Source organism: Hyperolius riggenbachi, chromosome 8 (genome assembly GCF_040937935.1).
Source record: "Hyperolius riggenbachi isolate aHypRig1 chromosome 8, aHypRig1.pri, whole genome shotgun sequence".
Taxonomy (NCBI): Eukaryota; Metazoa; Chordata; class Amphibia; order Anura; family Hyperoliidae; genus Hyperolius; species Hyperolius riggenbachi.
In genome coordinates, this window is record NC_090653.1 from 280,815,455 (window position 1) to 280,836,068 (window position 20,614).

Below are 20,614 nucleotides of genomic sequence, written 5' to 3' on the forward strand. Positions count from 1 at the left end.
GTTGCTGAAACCCACGAGAAGTTGAAGACGTGTCCGACACTGCCGCTGCCCGGTGGATCAACTGTGTACACATCACCATGACAACAGGGACATGAGCTCTCTGCTGCGCATGCGCACTGTCCCAGTTTGAAACATATTGTATGGCTCTCAGGGAAATATATTTTAAAATATGTGGTAGTTATGGCTCTCCCAGCCAAAAAGGTTCCTGACCCTTGGTCTAGCGTGTCCTTGATTTTGCGACCTCACTAATGGACTAAAGCCCCATACACACGCTCAATAGCGGGTTTTTTATGCAGCACAATTATCAAACAACTTTTGTTGTGATATAAGTTGAACAACCAAAAAAAAGTTGCTTGCTATTGTTCAGACAACTGGTAAAGCCCCATTCACACGCTCAACAGCGGTCTTTTATGCAGCACAATTGTCAAACAACTTATGTTGTGAAACAAGTTGAAACAACCAAAAAAAAGTTGTTTGCTATTGTTCACACAACTGATAAGAAGTCAATCCTACTGTTGGATTGACGTCTTATCAGTTGTTTGAACAATAGCAAACAACTTTTGTTTGGTTGTTTCAACTTGTTTCACAACATAAGTTGTTTGATAATTGTCCTGCATAAAAGACTGCTGTTGAGCCTGGGGCCATGGACTTTAAAGTGACTCTGTAACAAAAATTACGTTTTTTCTACCATCCTACAAGTTCCTAAACCTATTCTAATGTGTTCTGGCTTACTGCAGCTCTTTCTACTATAACCATCTCTGTAATAAATCAATGTATCTTTCCCCTGTCAGACTTGTCGGCCTGTGTCTGGAAGGCTGCCAAGTTCTTCAGTGTTGAACTGTTCCTCTATGCACACTCCAGTGTGTGTTTTATTTACATAAGCCAGCAGCTTCTCTGCTATCTTATCAGTGATAGAAGAGAGCTGGATAAAAATCCTCCTCTGGAGGCTGTGAAAGGAGCTGGTCTGTCACATACTAAGGAATTAACAACATAGGCAGAGCTGTCTGCAGGAAGCCTGTAATGTTCAGTGCATGAGAGAAGCTGGGGACAGAAGGTAAACACACACTAGTGATCTCTTGAGATTCAGAAGTAAGGCTGTATACAGCCTGCTTGTGTATGGATTTATTTTCTATGTGTGGACATGCTGCACATCAACCTACTTCCTGTTTTGGTGGCCATTTTGTTTGTTTATAAACAAACTTTTTAAAACTATTTTTGACTACTTTTAATGCGGCGGGAAGCGGTGAAATTGTGACAGAGGGGAATAGGAGATGTCCCCTAACGCACTGGTATGTTTACTTTTGTGCGATTTTAACAATACAGAATCTCTTTAATTGCTGTAAAATTGCATGATCATGTACAGGGCTGTGGAGTCGGTACAAAAACCTCCGACTCATTTAATGAAACCTCCGACTCCAGGTACCCAAAATTGCTCCAACTCCACAGCCCTGATCATGTATCTTATACCCTGTTTGCATGTACATGTATTATTTAGTACAGGACTTGGCCTTGGACTGAGAGTAACTTGGTCTAAGAGCGCTTTGCAATACCAGCAAACATTTTTTGTGAAATTTTGACTTGATATACAAGCAACTTCTTAATATACAAGCAAAAAAAAGTATACATGCGTCACGTCAGCACAACTGAGCTGATAGTTCTTCCCCCTTTGGTCCTGCAGGATTGTACTTAATTGTACTTAACCACTTGCCGACCGCACACTCATACCGTGCGGCGGCAAAGTGGTAGCTGGAGGACCAGCGACGCACATCTGCGTCGCCAGGTGCCTCCCTAATTAATCAGGAAAGGCCGCTCGCGGGTCTCCGTGAATAGCCTGTGAGCCGCTGATCGCGGCTCGCAGACTAAATGTAAACGCATGAGACGTTTGTTTGTCTCCTTTGTTTACATTAAACGGCGCTGCTGTGCGCCATAAGGCAGATCGCCATAAGGCAGATAAGCCATGTGACAGAGGACAGCGTGTCACTGGCTGCACAGGATGGATAGCGTCCTGTGCAGCCCCGATCACCAGGGGTGAGAGGGAGGAGAGGGGGGGGGGGGATTTCGCCGCGGAGGGGGGCTTTATAATAATAATAATAATAATAATAATCCGAACATTTGTATAGCGCTTTTCTCCTGTCGGACTCAAAGCGCTCAAGAGCTGCAGCCACTGGGGCGCGCTCAAGAGGCCACCCTGCAGTGTTAGGGAGTCTTGCCTTGAACTCCTTACTGAATAGGTACTTGACCTAGCCAGGATTCGAACCCTGGTCTCCCATGTCAAAGGCAGACCCCTTAACCAGTACTCTATCCAGCCACCACTTTGAGGTGCCCCCCCCCCCCCCGCACCACCCAGGCAGGCAGGAGCGATCAGACCCCCTCCTGCACATCATCCCCATAGGGGGTAAAAAAGGGGGGCATCGCTCTGCCTGCAACCTGATCTGTGCTGGGGACTGCAGAGCCCACCCAGCACAGATCATAAAAAACACGCTGGTCCTTAAGGGGGGGGTAAAGGCTGAGTCCTCAAGTGGTTAATCTGAGTGTAGAGACTGCAAAGTCGCATTTCCATTAAATTCTCAAAAGTACCTATCATTACACATAAAAAGGTTGGGGCGAGCCACCCGATGGCAATGATTCTGTTAGTTATAGTGAAAGTCTTGTTTACATTTTTATTTTATACTATCTTACTATAACTGTTTTTGGATTGTGGAACTAATCAACTTTCCATAAATTCTTATGGGAAAATTTGCTTTGCTATAAGAGGACTGTGGATTACAAGCATGTTTCCAGAACTAATTATGCTGCAAACAAGGTTCCACTGTATTTATATAGTGCTGACATCTTCCGCAGCGCTGAACAGAGTATATGCAAACATCAAGTATACCAGCACTCCTTGTTCCAGAAGAGAAACGTTCTTTTATTGAGCCATTGGGCTCTATTCATAAAAAAATTGTGGCGAAAATACTCGTGGAGGGAAAATACCGCATCGGTATTTTAGACTTCTGGGTGGGCATTCATAAAAATGTTGGCAGCTGGGATAGCAGAGCGGAGATCTCCCGCTGAAGGCTGGCGGTAAGCTGTCGGAAGGCATGCGGAAACACTGAAGCCGGCAGAGTCCCTCCGTGCACTGCTCTCTCTGGGAGGTCTGTCCCATTCACTTGTATGTAATCTGCAGGCTTCTCGCTACATCCGAGGAAGCGGTATTTCCCGTCCACATACCGCTTCCTCTAATCTTTATGAATGGCCATTTTGTTACTTTTTTCTAGATAAATCTAGAAAAACACTGGAGAAGGCGGAAATTTCTCGCTCTGCTGGGGAATTGTAACTTTTCTTGCGGAAGCAGCCTTTATGAATGCCCACTTTGCTAAATGGTCGGGAAAGTCAGCTGTTTTGAGCGGAAAACTTGCGGTAAAGTTTTATGAATAGAGCCCATTATATCCACAGTAGTACCGACAATTGTTTCGGGGACAATTGTTTCGGGGGCCTCGCAGGGTCCCCCTTCATCAAGGCGTGTGGTTGGTATACTTGATGTTTGGATGTAACAGATTGGCAGGCCTATGCCATAATACCAAGCACCCGACGTTTGAACTATTGGTGTGCCCACCCACAACCGTGTGACTTTGTACAGAGTATATGATCTTGTCACTAACTTTCCCTCAGAGGGGCTCACAATCTAGTCCCTACCATAGTCATATGTATATATTGTATAGTGCATGTATCAGTCTAGAGCCAGGTTTAGGGGGAAACGTATTCACTTATCTGTATGTTTTTGGGATATGGGAGGAAACCGGAGAGCCCGAAGGAAACCCATGCAGACACAATGAGAACATACATACTCCTTGCAGATAGTGTCCTGGCTGGGATTTGAACCCGGGGACCCAGCACTGCCAGGCAAGTGTGCTAACCACTAGGCCACTGTGCTGCCCTTGTGCTATGTTGTATAACGTGTGCTACCTCTCTGTCTGACACCCCTTGTTAAAGGACAACTGTAATGAGAGGGATATGGAGGCTTCCATAATTCTTCCCTTTTAAACAATACCAGTTGCTTGGCAGTCCTGCTGCTGATTTCTTTGGCTGCAGTAGTGTCTGAATCACACACCAGAAACAAGCATGCAGCTAATCTTGTCAGATCTGACAATAATGTCAGAAACACCTGATCTGCTGCATGCTTGTTCAGGGTCTATGGCTAAAAATATTAGAGGCAGAGGATCAGAGCTGTGAAGTTGGAGTCGGAGCAATTTTGGGTGCCTGAAGTCTGAGTTGGAGTCGATGTCGGAGGTTTTATTAACTGAGGAGTCGGAGTTGGAGTCAAATGCTTTTTGTACTGACTCCACAGCCCTGCAGAGGATCAGCAGGACAGCCAGGCAACTGGTATTGCTTAAAAGGAATTAAATATGGCAGCCTCTCGCTACAGTTGTCCTTTAACATTGGATGCATCCCTGTTTATTGTCCAGCACTGCATAATATGTTGGCCCTCTATAAATACAATAAATAATAAGAATAATTATAAACTTCAAGAGAACTGGCCAAGTAGATTACTATATCAGAATTGGTCATACTTTGTATATTCATACAGGCGCATGGGTGGGACCTGGGACTGTGTTTACTATAGGCAGAGGTTTATGATCTCAGTTTATTATAATGAGTCTACTGTACCAGTGCTGTCCTTATGTCCCCTCCGGTGTCAGAAAGGAGGGGTCAGTCAGTGCAGACACTCTCCTAAAGCAGCAATGGTCTTGTTTCCCCTTCAGGAAGGTGCAGAACAGGAACCTGTACTTGGCCACATTCTCTGCAGTTCTGGGACCTCTTAGCTTCGGATTTGTGTTGGGCTACAGCTCTCCTGCTATAACCGATCTGAAGGACTCAGACGATCCACGCTTAGTGTTGGACAAGGAGACGGCGTCCTGGTTTGGGGTGAGTCTATTTAAGGTGTGTGTGTATGTATGTATGTATGTATGTATGTATGTATGTATGTATGTATGTATGTATGTATGTGTGTATATGTATGTGTGTTTTGTGTGTGTGTGTGTGTGTGTGTCAAGACTAAGGGCTGGTGCATACCAAGAGCGGTTCTCTTGCTCTTTCAAAAGTACTTGGCTAATGTATTTCAATGGGACGGTGCACACCAGAGCAGTTTGTTTTTTCTCCAAATGCAAACTCGGGTCCTGCAGCATTTTTGCTGATTTCTGAGGCGATTCAGCCTCAATGTTAAGAATAGGAAAGTGGAAAATTGCTCTGAAAAGTGCTAGATCACAGCGATTTTCCAAGCGTTTTTGTTACTGAAGCTGTTTAGTTCCAGCTCTACTGCAGCGCTCTGTACTAGCTGCAGGCGGTGCAGGTCTTTATTTGGAAGCCTGCATAGAGGGCATTGCAATAGCCCAGTTGTGATGTGATGAAGGCATTGTCTAGGGTTGGAAGATCCTCTGGGGGAATGAGGTGTTTAATCTTTGCAATATTCCTTAGATGAAAGAAGGATTGTTTCACAACAGCTGAGATTTGATTCCTGAAGCTTAATTTTAGTTGCTGGATGTTTGCTGTCAGTTTCTCTCCTCCTCATGCACATTGTGCTGACATAGAGGAACTGGAAGTCTGGCTTCCTCTATTATGTGCTGATTGCTGTCAGAAATGAGTGCAAAGCATCATTAATAATGGAGGGATCAGCAAATAACTCGCCGGCAATCTTCCTGCACTCAGTGTCACATGTCACCACCTGACTGCTGTATAAAGGTTTCCTGACTGAGCAGTGTGTGTCGTCCAGCCCTGCGATCCCGTCTAACTTACTCCAGTACCGTCGGGGAATAATCGCCTCCGATGGCTTGTAAGACTGTGAGCGAGATGATGTTGAAAGACCAGTGGCTGGATCATCAGATAATAATGTGACAAAGCGCGCCAATCCTGTCTAATCTGACACCTTTACCATTCGGGGAATAGTCACAACCGATGGCTTGAAATACAGTGAACACACTGACGCCAGAGATTGGTCTCACCGATGCTGACAATGTGACGTATGCGCAGTCGCCCTCCAATTCCTGTTCCCTTTGCTGCAGTTTACCATTCAGCCTCAGATCCTGAGGGAATCCTGAAGGCAGTCAGCACTGCAGGCAAAGTAACCTTTTTGGATTGGTCGGTGAGTCCACACACAGTCCAATTTCGATTGTATGTACAATCAATACAACCTGTGATCTCCTATAGAAACCAGGTTGTTGCCACCAATCCGCAATTAAGCGTGCGAATACGCTAAGTCTAACTCTAGCTAAATCCTGTAGGAAAAATGGTTAATTCACAACCTTTCTGGAGATAACAAAACAAACAATATTAATATCACAACGGTTATGGTAATGTTCTCTCAGCAAACGTGAACTCTTTACAGAGAAAACCCTGTTGGTGGGTAGAAAAGGGGGGGGGGGGGGGGTCACTTGTGTGCTGTGTTGTGCAGCCTTGCAGCGAGGCCTTAAAGCTGCAGTGGCCTTTTTCAAGAAAAATGGCCTGGTCTTTTTAGGGGGGGTTTAACACTGCGGTCCTCTTTGTGTGCTCATTTTCGTATGATTGCGCGGATGGCGCATTTCTGCTGGTAAATCCGTCCGTCACGCAGTATGACTGTGGCTTCTACAGCCCGGCACACTCATACAATTTTGATTGGCCAATTCTGCTATCTCCATATAGTTTGGGGGACAACAGATTTTAATACTATGAACAGATTGCATAGCTAAGCTCTCATGAAGGTTGTCAATTTGGACAATCAAAATTGGATGTGTGTAGCAGGCTTACCTCTGACCCAAGGGGGCGGGATGTCTTCCTTGTCGCTGGAGGATATATCTGCTTCATCTCTATTTTTAAACAACTGAACCGAGAGGGATAGGGAGGCTGCCATATTTACTTCCTGTTAAACAATACCAGTTGCCTGGCAGCCCTGATGTATTTGGCTGCAGTAGTGTCTGAATCACATCAGAAACAAGCATGCAGCTAATCTTGTCAGATCTGACAATAATGTCAGAAACACCTGATCTGCTGCATGCTTGTTCAGGGTCTATGGCTAATAGTATTAGTGGCAGAGGACCAGCATGACGCCAGGCAACTGGTATTGGTTAAAAGGAATAAAATATGGCAGCTCCATATCACTCTTGCTTCAGTTGTCCTTTAAAGATAACCTGTAATAAAAAAAAGTTCCCCTGGGGGGTACTCACCTCGGGTGGGGGAAGCCTCCGGATCCCGTCGAGGCTTCCCCCGTCCTCCTGTGTCCCGCGGCGGTCTCGCTGCAGCCCCCGGAATGCACAGCCGACAATTTCTCAGGCTGTGCAATATTTACCTTTCCTGGCTCCAGCGCAGGCGCAGTAGCAGCTATTGGTTTGGAAATAGGTGGAAATAGCCGATCTCTGTCGGGTCCGCTCTACTGCGCAGGTGCAGGAGACTTGCGGCTGCGCAGTAGATCGGACCTGACTGGGATCGGCTATTTCCACCTATTTCCAAACCAATAGCTGCTACTGCGCCTGCGCTGGAGCCAGGAAAGGTAATAATTTACATCCTCGCCATTCGGGGAGCTCTATCGCTGCCACTGTGGGACGGAGGAGGACGGGGGAAGCCTCGATAGGATCCGGAGGCTTCCCCCACCCGAGGTGAGTACCCCCCCCCTCCCCCAGGGGCATTTTTTCTCAATACAGATCCTTTAAATGGGGAGGAAAGAGGGACTGAGGTATCTCCTATCTGTGATCACAGGGTGGTAATATCCATCCCACCTTTCTCCCTGGTTCACTGTCTGGTCCCTGTGATCATTTCTGTCTCATCTCCCCAACCATGAGGGGGCCATGTCTGTCTCCCCGACCCCATGGGGTATCATGCGTGTCTCTTGTCATATCTGATCTGTGTCCTGGGACAGGAGGCCGGGTTCTGTCTCTAGCCCAGGTCCCCCTCCCAGATCCCCATCCCTACTTGGCTGTATTTATTGTTCTACTAGTAAAAAGGCCCGTCCGTTAAAAAAAGGGCGCTAGGTCACAGCCGCTACCCCCCCCCCCCCCCCCCCCCCAATGCACGCACATACGCGTCCCGCTTGCTCGTTCACCACCACTGTCTGAAGTATATGCACACAGGGAGCTGCTTGCTTGGCAGTTGGAAAAAGCTGTTATTTCCCACAATGCAATGAGAACCACAGACAGCAAACTGTCAGATCCGGCCCTGTGTCCTAATTGCCCTAGCTGCGCACATGCTCAGTACAAAAAAGCCAGGGACACACAACCATTCAGTTGATGACGCAGGGACAATTGCATTTTATTGTATAGGAGTCTGTACAGATCCTTTGTGCTAATGCACTCTCTTCTCCCCGCAGTCTATTGTGACCATCGGAGCCGCAGCCGGAGGGATATTCGGGGGTTGGATAGTGGATCGGATTGGCCGGAAGCTCAGCCTCATTCTGTGTGCCCTCCCATTCGTCCTGGGCTTCACCCTGATCATAGCAGCCCAGAATGTCTGGATGTTGCTGGGCGGACGGCTGCTGGCTGGAGTGGCCAGTGGGGTCACCTCTCTGGTGGTGCCTGTGAGTTCCTTCTCAGTCTGTTACATTCCGCTAAAGTCTACATTCACTGTAAATTACTTTTTTTTTTTTTTTTTTCCTATGTTGGTAAAATTCTGACAAATCTGACTAGTCCATCTCCTCATGGGGGATTCTCTGTATTTCCTTTATTCTTCCCAAAAGCACTACGTGGAAAAGATCTGTATTCAATATATTCAAAGATACCGGCCAGCCTCCCTACCTGCTTGTAAGCTTTTTTGGGGGGGCAGCCATTCAGTGCATACTTTTGAACTTATAACGACAGAAGAATGCACTCCACTGGCTTGGACATACGTTCACTTTACTGCATGTCAATACACTACATGTCACGGGCTCTGCCCTTCATCAGGTGTACACTTATGTCCAAGCCTGTGGAGTGCATCCTTCTGTCGTTATAAATCTACCACTGTGTGAAGCAAGAGTGGTGTCCCTGCCTGAGGGATTGCACCGGCCGGAACTCTCCTGAACCAGGATTGAGTATAAAACTGGAGTGGCCAGAGGGCGCATGCGCGAACCACCCAAGATGGCCGCTTAGGAGATACGCTCCGCTCACCGCCGCTCTTCACAGCCGCCTCCTCCGCCCCAGGAACAACAGCAGCCGGCGGTTTTGCTGGGAACAGCCTCCGCAAACCCCCCTGACCAGAATGGCGACTAAAGGGGGCCCCAAGTCTTCGTCCCCACCGGGCACTATGGACAAATTCCTCCGTCCCTCCCCCAGCCAAGATGGCGCCGACCACGCAGCGCACCCAGACGCTCCTTCCTCTGACCAGGCAAGTGATAACCACGCTACACAGCCACTTACTGCAGCGCTATTAGAACTATCTTTGGACAAACATTACCACAGCTTACAAGACTCTCTGCAAAAAGTTATCATGGCTGCAGTGGGGGAAATACGTGCTGACATGGCAGGGCTGGGGGAGCGCACACAGGCCCTGGAAGAAAGGGTTGATGCAATTGTTATAAAACAGGCTGACTTAGCAGAAGATCAACAACTTATACAATCGGATATAAAATCAATGCGTTTAGCCCAAGAAGATATGGAAAACAGGGAAAGGAGACAAAACGTGCGCATTAAAGGGGTCTCTATGTCTCTTAAGAATGATCAGATCGTTTCCTATTTGAAAGAACTGTTCCACACTATTGTTCCAGATCTGCCAGATGAGATGTGGAGAATAGATAGAGCACACAGATCCTTAGGGGAAAGGAAACCAGGTACTAAGTCACCTAAAGACATTATCGCTAGGCTGCACTATTTTGAGGCAAAGGATGCTCTTTTTAAAGCGCTGCGGAACACATCAAACATTCCATATAAGGGAGACGATATTGCCATCTACAATGACTTGTCTCTAATAACTCTAACAAAACGCAGGATCCTTAGACCAGTTACGCAATTACTTAGGGATGCTGGCATTTTATATAAGTGGGGCTTCCCCTTTCGCCTAATTGTTAACAAACAAGGCCTTATCCTAACATTATCTGATGTAGATGATGCTCCCATGTTCTTAAAACAACTAGGCCTCAAACTTCCACCTACTTCCGCATCCCTTACTCGCCCTGCGATAACCTCCTCCCCACCGAGGAAAATTCGACACATCTCTGAATGGACTAAACAACCGCTGAGGAGCCTCACGTTCTCAGAAAGAACGGAAGACATGGATGATCACCCCGCTTGACTATATCCTCACAAAGCTATAGTTCTCCATAAAAATCTTGGAAATTTATTACAGCTTCCACACACCCATTTTTTCTATCTTTTTTTCTTTTTATCAGGACTGATAGCTGAATATATATTTTTCTGATCTCAAGCTGGCCTAGCAGAGAATTATTTTCAACCATATTCTGATATATAGCATAATTCCCCCCTTCTGGGATGTATTCAAAAGAGTGGCGGGATGGAGCCTATCTCAATATCCACCAACGGTTTATGACATGTTCATCTATATGTTCATTCTAATGTTCTTATTCTTGGGATTCGGTATGCACCTCAGGGAGATCCTCCTTCGAATTGTCTGGTTACTACGGCAGCCGGCCAATCTAGGACGATTTCCATCTAGGCAGCAGTTTTATGCTGCCCATATGATTAGCCATTGGTTTAAATATGGCTGGTCCTCAGACGACCGAAACGATATACTACAATATGTTACCTTTAATACAGTATATATTGTTATACCTTTAAACACGGTTATACCTTTTCTTTCTTTATTGTTTTTCTATTTTTGTTCTTCTTTTTTCTCTCTCTATATTACATATGAGCCTTACATGGTCTGTTCATCAAATATCTACACTATCTCATTTACAACTCAAAAATGGTTAAATTCTTGACACTAAATACTAAAGGTCTAAACACACCTCAGAAGAGATTTTCATTATTTCGAGATATGAAGAGGCTGGATATTGATTTAGCTTTTCTTCAGGAAACTCACTTCCGCAAAACTGATAACATACGTTTATATAACAGATTATATTCTGAGGTGTGTTTGGCCGCCGGCCCTACAAAAAAGGCAGGAGTAGCAATCATATATAAAAAGAGTTTCCCTTTACAAATCTCTAAAACTATTTCTGATCCTAAAGGTCACTACCTAATATTACAGGGATCACTAGCTGGTAAGGAAATCACATTGGCTAATGTTTATGTCCCCAACAACAATCAGTTATCTTTCCTTACTTTATTTCTTAAGAAACTATTCAAAAATACAAAGGGTAGTTTATTGTTAGGAGGGGATTTTAACCTGGCGTTCTCTGACCTTAAAGATCGATATGTCCCCCCCAGCACCATTACAACGGCTACTCACGAACGCAACTCCCGCAAGTTTAGAATCCTTATGAGACAATATAAACTGCTTGATTTATGGAGGATCTCTAACCCTACCTCTATTGAGTATACCTTCTTCTCTCCCCCACATGCATCTCACTCCCGCCTTGATTATTTCTTCTCAACATCTAGTCTTCTGTCATCACTGAAGGGAGCTGAAATACTTCCAATTGCATGGTCAGACCACCAAGCAGTCATCACAGAAATTGACTTACTCTCCCATACTCACAAACCGATTTTCTGGAGATTAAATGAAACTCTATTACAAGACAAAAAGATCCTATCTAGGCTTGCAGATGAATTGCAATCTTATTTCACAGTTAATACTGAATCAGGCCCCCCTTATGGGATGGTATGGGAGGCACACAAGGCCTTCATCAGGGGTCTGTTTATATCAGAGGCTACTAAACGTAAAAGAATGTCTTCCTCAAGACTTTCCAAGCTCTACTCAGATTTAGACTCGGCCCAAAAACTATATAAATCTAACCCAACCCAGATACATTACTCTGCAGTACAAACCCTCAAACAGGAAATACAAACCCTTCAATGCACACAACTGGAGAAAAGCTTGAGATGGACGAGACAACTTTTTTATGAAAGAGGCAATAAGCCACATACTATTCTGGCCCGTAAATTAAACCCAAAATCTTCCAACCATTCCATATACTCTATGAAAGATACCCACGGAACTGTCCACTACCACCCACGAAAGGTGGCACAAATTTTTACAGACTATTATAAGACTCTCTATAACTTACCAAAATATCCCAATCTCTCTACACATCTATCTAAAATAGATGCGTTCCTAGATCAATTAAATATGCCTTCTCTAACTGAAGTAAACATTAACTCACTTAATGCCCCTATAACAGATGAAGAAATCACAGAGGTTATAAAACATCTTCCTTCCACAAAGGCCCCTGGTCCAGATGGCCTACCGTACTCTTACTATAAAAAACTTCAATCCACTCTGATCCCTTACTTGACTAAACTAGCAAATGCACTTATGAAGGGGAATGTAGCACCTAACTCATTTCTGAACTCCCTGATTACTATGATCCCTAAAGAGGGCAAGGATCCACAACTTCCACAGAATTTCCGGCCTATATCTTTACTTAATTCGGATTTAAAAATTATCACAAAAGTAATGGCAAACCGCTTAAACCCAATCCTTACTTCTATGATTAATAACGATCAAGTAGGTTTCATTTTAGGCCGTCAGGCGGGAGACAACACTAGGAAAGCTATCGATCTGATAGAATTGATGAACAGATCTGGGAAGCCTTCTCTGCTACTAAGTTTGGATGCAGAGAAGGCTTTCGATAGGTTGTCATGGCCTTTTTTGCTTAGGGTCATGGAACGTCAGGGCTTTTGTGGAACCTTTTTGACTTTAATTCGCTACTTATACTCTTCTCCATCTACAACGGTTAAACTTCCCTTTGCTTCGGCATCTCCCTTCCCCATAACAAATGGCACACGACAGGGGTGTCCTCTATCCCCACTCTTGTTTGCTATAAGTATTGAACCCCTGGCGTGTGCCATCAGACAAAATCAGGATATAACTGGAGTCAAACAAAACACTCAGGAATATAAAATATCGCTTTTCGCAGATGATATCTTGTTAACGTTAACTAACCCTCTCACCTCTCTCCCAGTGCTACACTCAATTTTAAGAGAATTTGAAGCCATCTCAGGCTTCAAACTTAACCAAGACAAGTCTGAAGCACTTCCTATTAAGATGCCACCGACAATGCTCCTTAACTTAAAACAATCCTTTCCCTATAAATGGAAGACTCACTCTATTAAATATTTGGGGATTCAGTTAACAACTAATTACGCTACTCTATACAAAGCTAACTTCCCCTCATTAATACAATCTATCTTACAAGATTTACATAAATGGACAGCTTACAAAATCTCATGGATAGGTAGGATCTACTCCTTAAAAATGAATATACTCCCACGTTTACTATATTTATTCGAGACACTACCTATCCAAGTTCCCTCTCTACAGTTTAAAATCTTACAGCGAGCCTTCTTAAAATTTGTCTGGAACAATTCTAAACCACGGATCCACTCCTCTGTTTTATTAACCTCTAGAGAACTGGGGGGCTTGGGTCTACCTAATTTGAAACTATACTATCAGGCCACCCACCTACGCCAACTCCCTGAATGGTCGGATCTAAAGACATACACTAAGTGGGGCCTCATAGAGGCGTTCAGTATTTACCCAATCTCCCTAGCTTCTCTGATTTGGTCTCCATCTCCTCCCAAGCTACCCCATATTAAACTTCTCCCCACGATTAAATTTACTCTTCAAGTATGGCACTCAACAGTTCTGAAAGCTAATCTCAGATCCTCAATATCTCCATTATATCCTATACTAGGTAACCCTGCTTTTGCTCCAGGTATGACAGAAAGATTCATGGGCAGATGGTTCAGTCTTAATTATACCAATCTCCATAATTGGACGAATGTTCTCACCAGAAAACTCCTCCCCAAAACTGCACTAGAGGAAAAAATAACCTTCACGCCACAATTGTCTATGGAATACAATCAAATTAGTCATTTCCTTAGAACTCTCACTAAGGGAACAGATCTCCTTCCCATGTTTACTCCTTTTGAAAGATTGTGCCACAACAAAGGTCACCAAAAAGGGCTTATCTCGGCTATTTATGTGCTACTTCTAGACAATTCTGGTACCCTCAAACTTAAACATTCATATATGACCAAGTGGGAACAAGCTCTTGGACAATCCTTAGAATTGGAGGACTGGGTTTCAATATGGGAGAATGCGAAAAAAACATCAATATGCACACAAGTAAAGGAAAACATTTATAAGTTGATTTTTCGGTGGTATAGAACACCGGAAGTATTATCAAAAATATATCCGGATGTACCCAATCAATGCTGGAGGGGATGTAATCAGATAGGCTCTCTAGAGCATATATTCTGGTATTGTCCAATTCTTCAACCACTATGGGTAGAGATTCAATCATTAATAGCAAGGGTAACAAATACTAATATCCCTTTAGACCCCCTCTATATGATCCTAGGTAAACCGATACCAGGAATAAAGAAACATGTGATGAGACTGATTACACATATACTAACAGCTACTAGACTATCTATAGCATCCCATTGGCGTAAACCCCTCTCTCCTACAATTTCTGAAGTTACTGCAAAAATTAATTGGACTAAGGTGATGGAATATCTCACTTCTCTTCTGAGAGATACGGAAGAGAGATTTAAACAAATATGGGACCCATGGGAGACGTACTTTCTCAACTACTTCCCTCCCTGATATGTGTCTTCACCTTCTAACTTTCATTGAAATGACCTAAGGGATACCAGACGGGAAACAAATTCTTATTGGGATCCCACAGATTACCATGAATGGCCTAACTAACATACATCATAATGATCCATGATTTTTTTCTTTCTACTCCTCCTTAGTGGGGCACAGCTCATGCTAGTAATGTTACGCTTTCCTTTCCAAATTGATGAACAACAGACCACAGGAACAAATACTCAGGTTTTAACTTAACTTCTATTGTAACAGCATGTTATTTCTTTTTCTTTTTCTTTTTTGCTTTTGTTTTTATTGTCTCATGGATAAATGGAAATGTAGGACAGTACAAACTCACACGATAACCCATTTTTCATATCTCCAATTTTATTGTATTATAGACAGAATATATGCCTTTTTGTTGAAATGGACATTTGCTGACAATTTCAAATGTTTGTATGGTACAATATTTGTTTAATAAAAACAGTGTTACAAAAAAAAAAAACTGGAGTGGCCAGCCGGTTTGCATTGAGGTTGTCCATACTTTTGAACTTAAAGAGAAACTCCAACCAAGAATTGAACTTTATCCCAATCAGTAGCTGATACCCCCTTTTACATGAGAAATAGAATGCTTTTCACAAACAGACCATCAGGGGGCGCTGTGTGACTGATTTTGTGCTGAAACCCCTCCCACAAGAAGCTCTGAGTACCGCGGTGCTCTGGGCAAACTGCCACAATGTAACAATGTTCACAGACAGGAAATGGCTGTTTACAGCTGTCTGTAACAGCCAGAATAGCTAGAAACAGCTACATATAACCTGCCCACAGTAACAATGTCTCCATGTAATACATGTCAGAATGTGAATCTGGGAGAGGAAAGATTTTACAATGAGCAAACACTGACTAAATCATTTATACATAATTATGGTAAAAATTAAGCACATTTTTTATTACATTATTTTCACTGGAGTTCCTCTTTAAAGAGACTCCGTAACAAAAATTGCATCCTGTTTTTTATCATCCTACAAGTTCCAAAAGCTATTCTAATGTGTTCTGGCTTACTGCAGCACTTTCTACTATCACAGTCTTTGTAATAAATCAATGTATCTTTCCCTTGTCAGACTTGTCAGCCTGTGTCTGGAAGGCTGCCAAGTTCTTCAGTGTTGTAGTTCTGCTATGAACTCCCCCTTCCAGGCCCCTCTATGCACACTGCCTGTGTATTATTTAGATTAGGACAGCTTCTCTCTTCTCTCTTATCTTTTACAAGCTGGATAAATCGTCCGCTGAGCTGGCTGGGCTTTCACATACTGAGGAATTACAGACAAGGGCAAAGCTGTTTGCAGGAAGAAAAGAGCAGCCTGAAACTTCAGTGCATGAGAGATGCAGGAGGAAAGAAACACACAAATGATCTCTTGAGATTCAAAAGGAAGGGTGTATACAGCCTGCTTGCGTATGGATGTATTTTCTATGTGCGGACATACTGTACATCAACCTACTTCCTGTTTTGGTGGCCATTTTGTTTGTTTATAAACAAACTTTTTAAAACAGTTTTTAACCACTTTTAATGCGGCGAGGAGCGGCGAAATTGTGACAGAGGGTAATAGGAGATGTCCCCTAACGCACTGGTATGTTTACTTTTGTGCGATTTTAACAATACAGATTCTCTTTAAGGAAAACTGAGAATCACCCATGGCGAGACGGACTAGTCCAAAACCTGTCCGTACTGTCAAAGGTTTAAAGCGGATCCAAGATGAAAAAGTAACTATAACAAGTAACTTGTCTATATATCTTATCTAAAGTTTAGATCGTTTACACCGCAAATCTAACCGCAAACAGCTTCAACAGAATATGATTATTTATTGCTGTGATACGACAGCAGACATGTTCTGTTTGTCACATTACACACAGGCAAGCTGCTCTGCATCTCCAGCCCTCAGCCTGTGGAAAATGTCACTCCCCTCCTCCCTCCTCCCCTCTGCCTCTGAAATCTCTGGCTAGTAACCTCCTCCTCCTCCTGCCCAGACTGAGCTCCCATAAGCCCCTGCTACCTGGAACTGAGTGCCAAGGCTCTCTGAAAAGCTGCGAGCGAGGCTTGTTTAGTTTATAGGAAATTAGAGTATTAAAACAAAACAAAAAAGTATTTGGCTTGAGGAATGCCCTACAAACAATAGGAAAGGAACACAATGATGCAATGAGTAAAAGTTCATCTCGGATCCACTTTAAAAGACAGTTAACACTTTGCACACTTATACAAATGCACTCACAAAAATCAGTCACCCCGGAACCACTGCTAGCCCTACAGCTACGTTAAAGTCTGGCGTCTTAGTTACAAATGAACGCATTCTCCTGCACAATCACCTACATCATGCAGAGGTACCCCGGTATTCATAGGTGTCTTAATCGGAGACTGAGCAGAGGATTAAAATGAAAATCGGCACTTACCTGGGGATTCCTCCAGCCCCCGGCAACCTCCGGGTCCCCTCTGTGGTCCCACAGGCTGCCCCATCAGTGCGACAACTTCAGGCAAAGCCGTGCGCAACTACGGATGCGCGGCCCGGCTATGCTCCCGGCTTAATCACATACACGTCACCATAACCCTCCTGGGCAGCTCAGTCTTTCGATAACCGCACAAGCGCAGGAGAATTACTGCAACGCGCACGTGATTGAGCCACGTGGTCACGTGATTCATTTTAGAGCTCTGCCCAGGGTCCCTTTAACTCTGGCCCTGTAACATGTATAGTGCAGACTATTAAACACTTATTACATCAATCCATTAGGAAAAAACGTGACTATCATTGTTCTGTACCGTATTCTGGAATGTTCTCAGTACAGCAGCACCTTTTGGGTTTATTGTGCAGAATTGTAGCAGAACCTGTAAGCCTGTCGCTTTCCTCTGATATGGTATAACTTGAATTTATTTTTTTTCTTCTAGGTGTACATTTCTGAGACCTCACACTCCAAAGTCCGGGGAACGCTGGGGTCCTGCGTGCAGCTGATGGTGGTCACTGGAATTGTGGGATCTTACATTGCAGGTATGATACAGACACCAGGGGGCAGTAGAGGCCACATGGGCGCATTGCAGGTATGGCACATACACCAAGGGGCAGTAGAGGCCACATGGGCGCATTGCAGGTATGGCACAGACACCAGGAGGCAGTAGAGGCCATATGGGTGCATTGCAGGTATGACAGACACTAGGGAGCAGTAGAGGCCACATAGGCACAGTGCAGGTATGACAGGCACCAGGGGGCAGTAGAGACCACGTGGGCACATTGCAGGTATGACACAGACACCAGGGGGCAGTAGAGGCCACATGGGCACATTGCAGGTATGACACAGGCACCAGGGGGCAGTGGAGGCCACATGGGCACATTGCAGGTATGACACATAAACCAGGGGACAGTAGAGGCCACATGGGCACATTGCAGGTATGACACAGACACCAGGGGGCAGTAGAGGCCACATGGATGCATTGCAGGTATGACACAGACACCAGGGGGCAGCAGAGGCCACATGGGCGCATTGTAGGTATGACACAGACAATGGGGGGCCATAGAGGGCGCATGAGAGCATTGCAGGTATGGCACAGACACCGGGGGGCAGTAGAGGCCACATGGGCACGTTGCAGGTATGACAGACACCAGGGGGCATTAGAGGCCACATGGGTACATTGCAGGTATGACAGACACCAGGGGGCAGTAGAGGCCACATGGGCACGTTGCAGGTATGACACAGACACCAGGGGGCAGTAGAGGCCACATGGGCACGTTGCAGGTATGACACAGACACCAGGGGGCAGTAGAGGCCACATGGGCACGTTGCAGGTATGACACAGACACCAGGGGGCATTAGAGGCCACATGGGCACATTGCAGGTATGACACAGACACCAGGGGGCAGTAGAGGCCACATGGGCACGTTGCAGGTATGACACAGACACCAGGGGGCAGTGGAGGCCACATGGGCACGTTGCAGGTATGACACAGACACCAGGGGGCAGTAGAGGCCACATGGGCACATTGCAGGTATGACATAGACACCAGGGGGCAGTAGAGGCCACATGGATGCATTGCAGGTATGACACAGACACCAGGGGGCAGCAGAGGCTACATGGGCGCATTGCAGGTATGACACAGACAATGGGGGGCCATAGAGGGCGCATGAGAGCATTGCAGGTATGGCACAGACACCGGGGGGCAGTAGAGGCCACATGAGCACGTTGCAGGTATGACAGACACCAGGGGGCATTAGAGGCCACATGGGCACATTGCAGGTATGACACAGACACCAGGGGGCAGTAGAGGCCACATTGCTAGTATGACACAGACACCAGGGGGCAGTAGAGGCCACATAGGCACATTGCAGGTATGACAGACACCAGGGGGCAGTAGAGGCCACATGGGCGCATTGCAGGTATGACACAGATACCAGGGGGCAGTAGAGGCCACATGGGCACATTGCAGGTATGACAGACACCAGGGGGCAGTAGAGGCCACATTGCAGGTATGACACAGACACTAGGGGGCAGTAGAGGCCACATGGGCGCATTGCAGGTATGACACAGACACCAGGGGGCAGTAGATGCCACATGGGGGCATCTTGTGACAAAATGTTTACATTTGACCAGAAAAATCTCTCAGTAACACACATCTGTAGCTGCAAGCATAGCACCAACCCCAGCATCTTCCTCCTCACACAGTCTACTTACAGGCATCTGGTAGGAACTTCTAGCACATTCTGCAGTGGGCTAGCCTCTTAAAGGGAACTTGAAGTGAGGACAGTGGAGACTGACATATTTTTTAATTCTTTTAGCAGACAGTTTATTTAGAGACTTGTGAGTGCTCCACCCCAATTTATTTCAGCACATTTTTTATTTCTCATATATTAATATTTCCTTGCTTTTAATTAGTACTGCTGTAATGTGTATTCCAGTTTAGGTATGTTTTAATCTTAAAGCGGACCTGAACTCAGAACTTCCTCTCTGCTCTAGAAGATAAGCAACAGCATAATAGCCTTTAAAGGAAAAAAAATCTTTGTTACAGCTGATACATATCCTGCAATAAATCTGCAGTGAGTCTTCTTCCTGCTTTCATGGAACCAGACATAAGGTTAACATCCTGTGTTTACAAATTAGCTGCTTTGCCATGGGGCAGCACGGTGGCGTAGTGGTTAGCGCTCTCGCCTTGCAGCGCTGGGTCCCAGGTTCGAATCCCAGCCAGGGTACTATCTGCAAAGAGTTTGCATGTTCTCCCCGTGTCTGTGTGGGTTTCCTCCGGGCACTCTGGTTTCCTCCCACATCCCAACAAACATACAGATAAGTTAATTGGCTTCCCCCTAAATTGGCCCTAGACTAGGATACATACACTACACGATACATACATAGACATATGACTATGGTAGAGATTAGATTGTGAACTCCTCCGAGGGACAGTTAGTGACAAGACAATATACTCTGTACAGCGCTGTGTAATATGTCGGCGCTATATACATACTTAAATAAAATAATGGCAGAGGAGATTCCTGAGCTGACACATATGAAGAGATCAAATTACAACTTGTGATTAGTCACAGATGAAGGGGAATTAGACAGGCTAAACTCTCTAAATACATACAGGGTGCATTTCTCTGTGTTTTCCTTCTGTCCTGTGCAAGTGTTCAGGTCCACTTTAAACAATAAACAATGCCTCAGATTCCAATTTTTTTAGCAGTAGACCCAGAACACGTATGCAGATTACAGTAGATGTTTCTGACAAAAATCAGACAAGATTAGCAGCATGCTTGTTTCAGGGGTGTGATTCAGACACTACTGATGCCATTAAGATCATCAGGCCTGCCAGGGAACTGGTATTTTTTAAAGGATAATGAATATGGCAGCATCCATATCCTTCTCACTTCAAGTTCCCTTTAAAGCAGGGATGTCAAACCGGTCCTTCAAGGGCCGAGGTCCTCACGCATTTTTGATACAGCTCAAATGAATTGGT

General features: G+C 44.9%; 1 protein-coding gene across 4 annotated transcripts in view; it reads left to right on the forward strand.

The window, feature by feature from the left end:
- SLC2A8 (solute carrier family 2 member 8) overlaps positions 1 to 20,614 on the forward strand; it is a 124,657-nt gene that overhangs the window by 3,190 nt on the left and 100,853 nt on the right. For all 4 annotated transcript variants that reach the window (XM_068249013.1, XM_068249014.1, XM_068249015.1 and 1 more), the window contains exons 2-4: positions 4,743 to 4,905; positions 8,312 to 8,518; positions 17,567 to 17,666. In XM_068249013.1, coding sequence (XP_068105114.1) covers positions 4,743 to 4,905; positions 8,312 to 8,518; positions 17,567 to 17,666 — 470 coding nt within the window. The remainder of the gene's footprint in view (positions 1 to 4,742; positions 4,906 to 8,311; positions 8,519 to 17,566; positions 17,667 to 20,614) is intronic.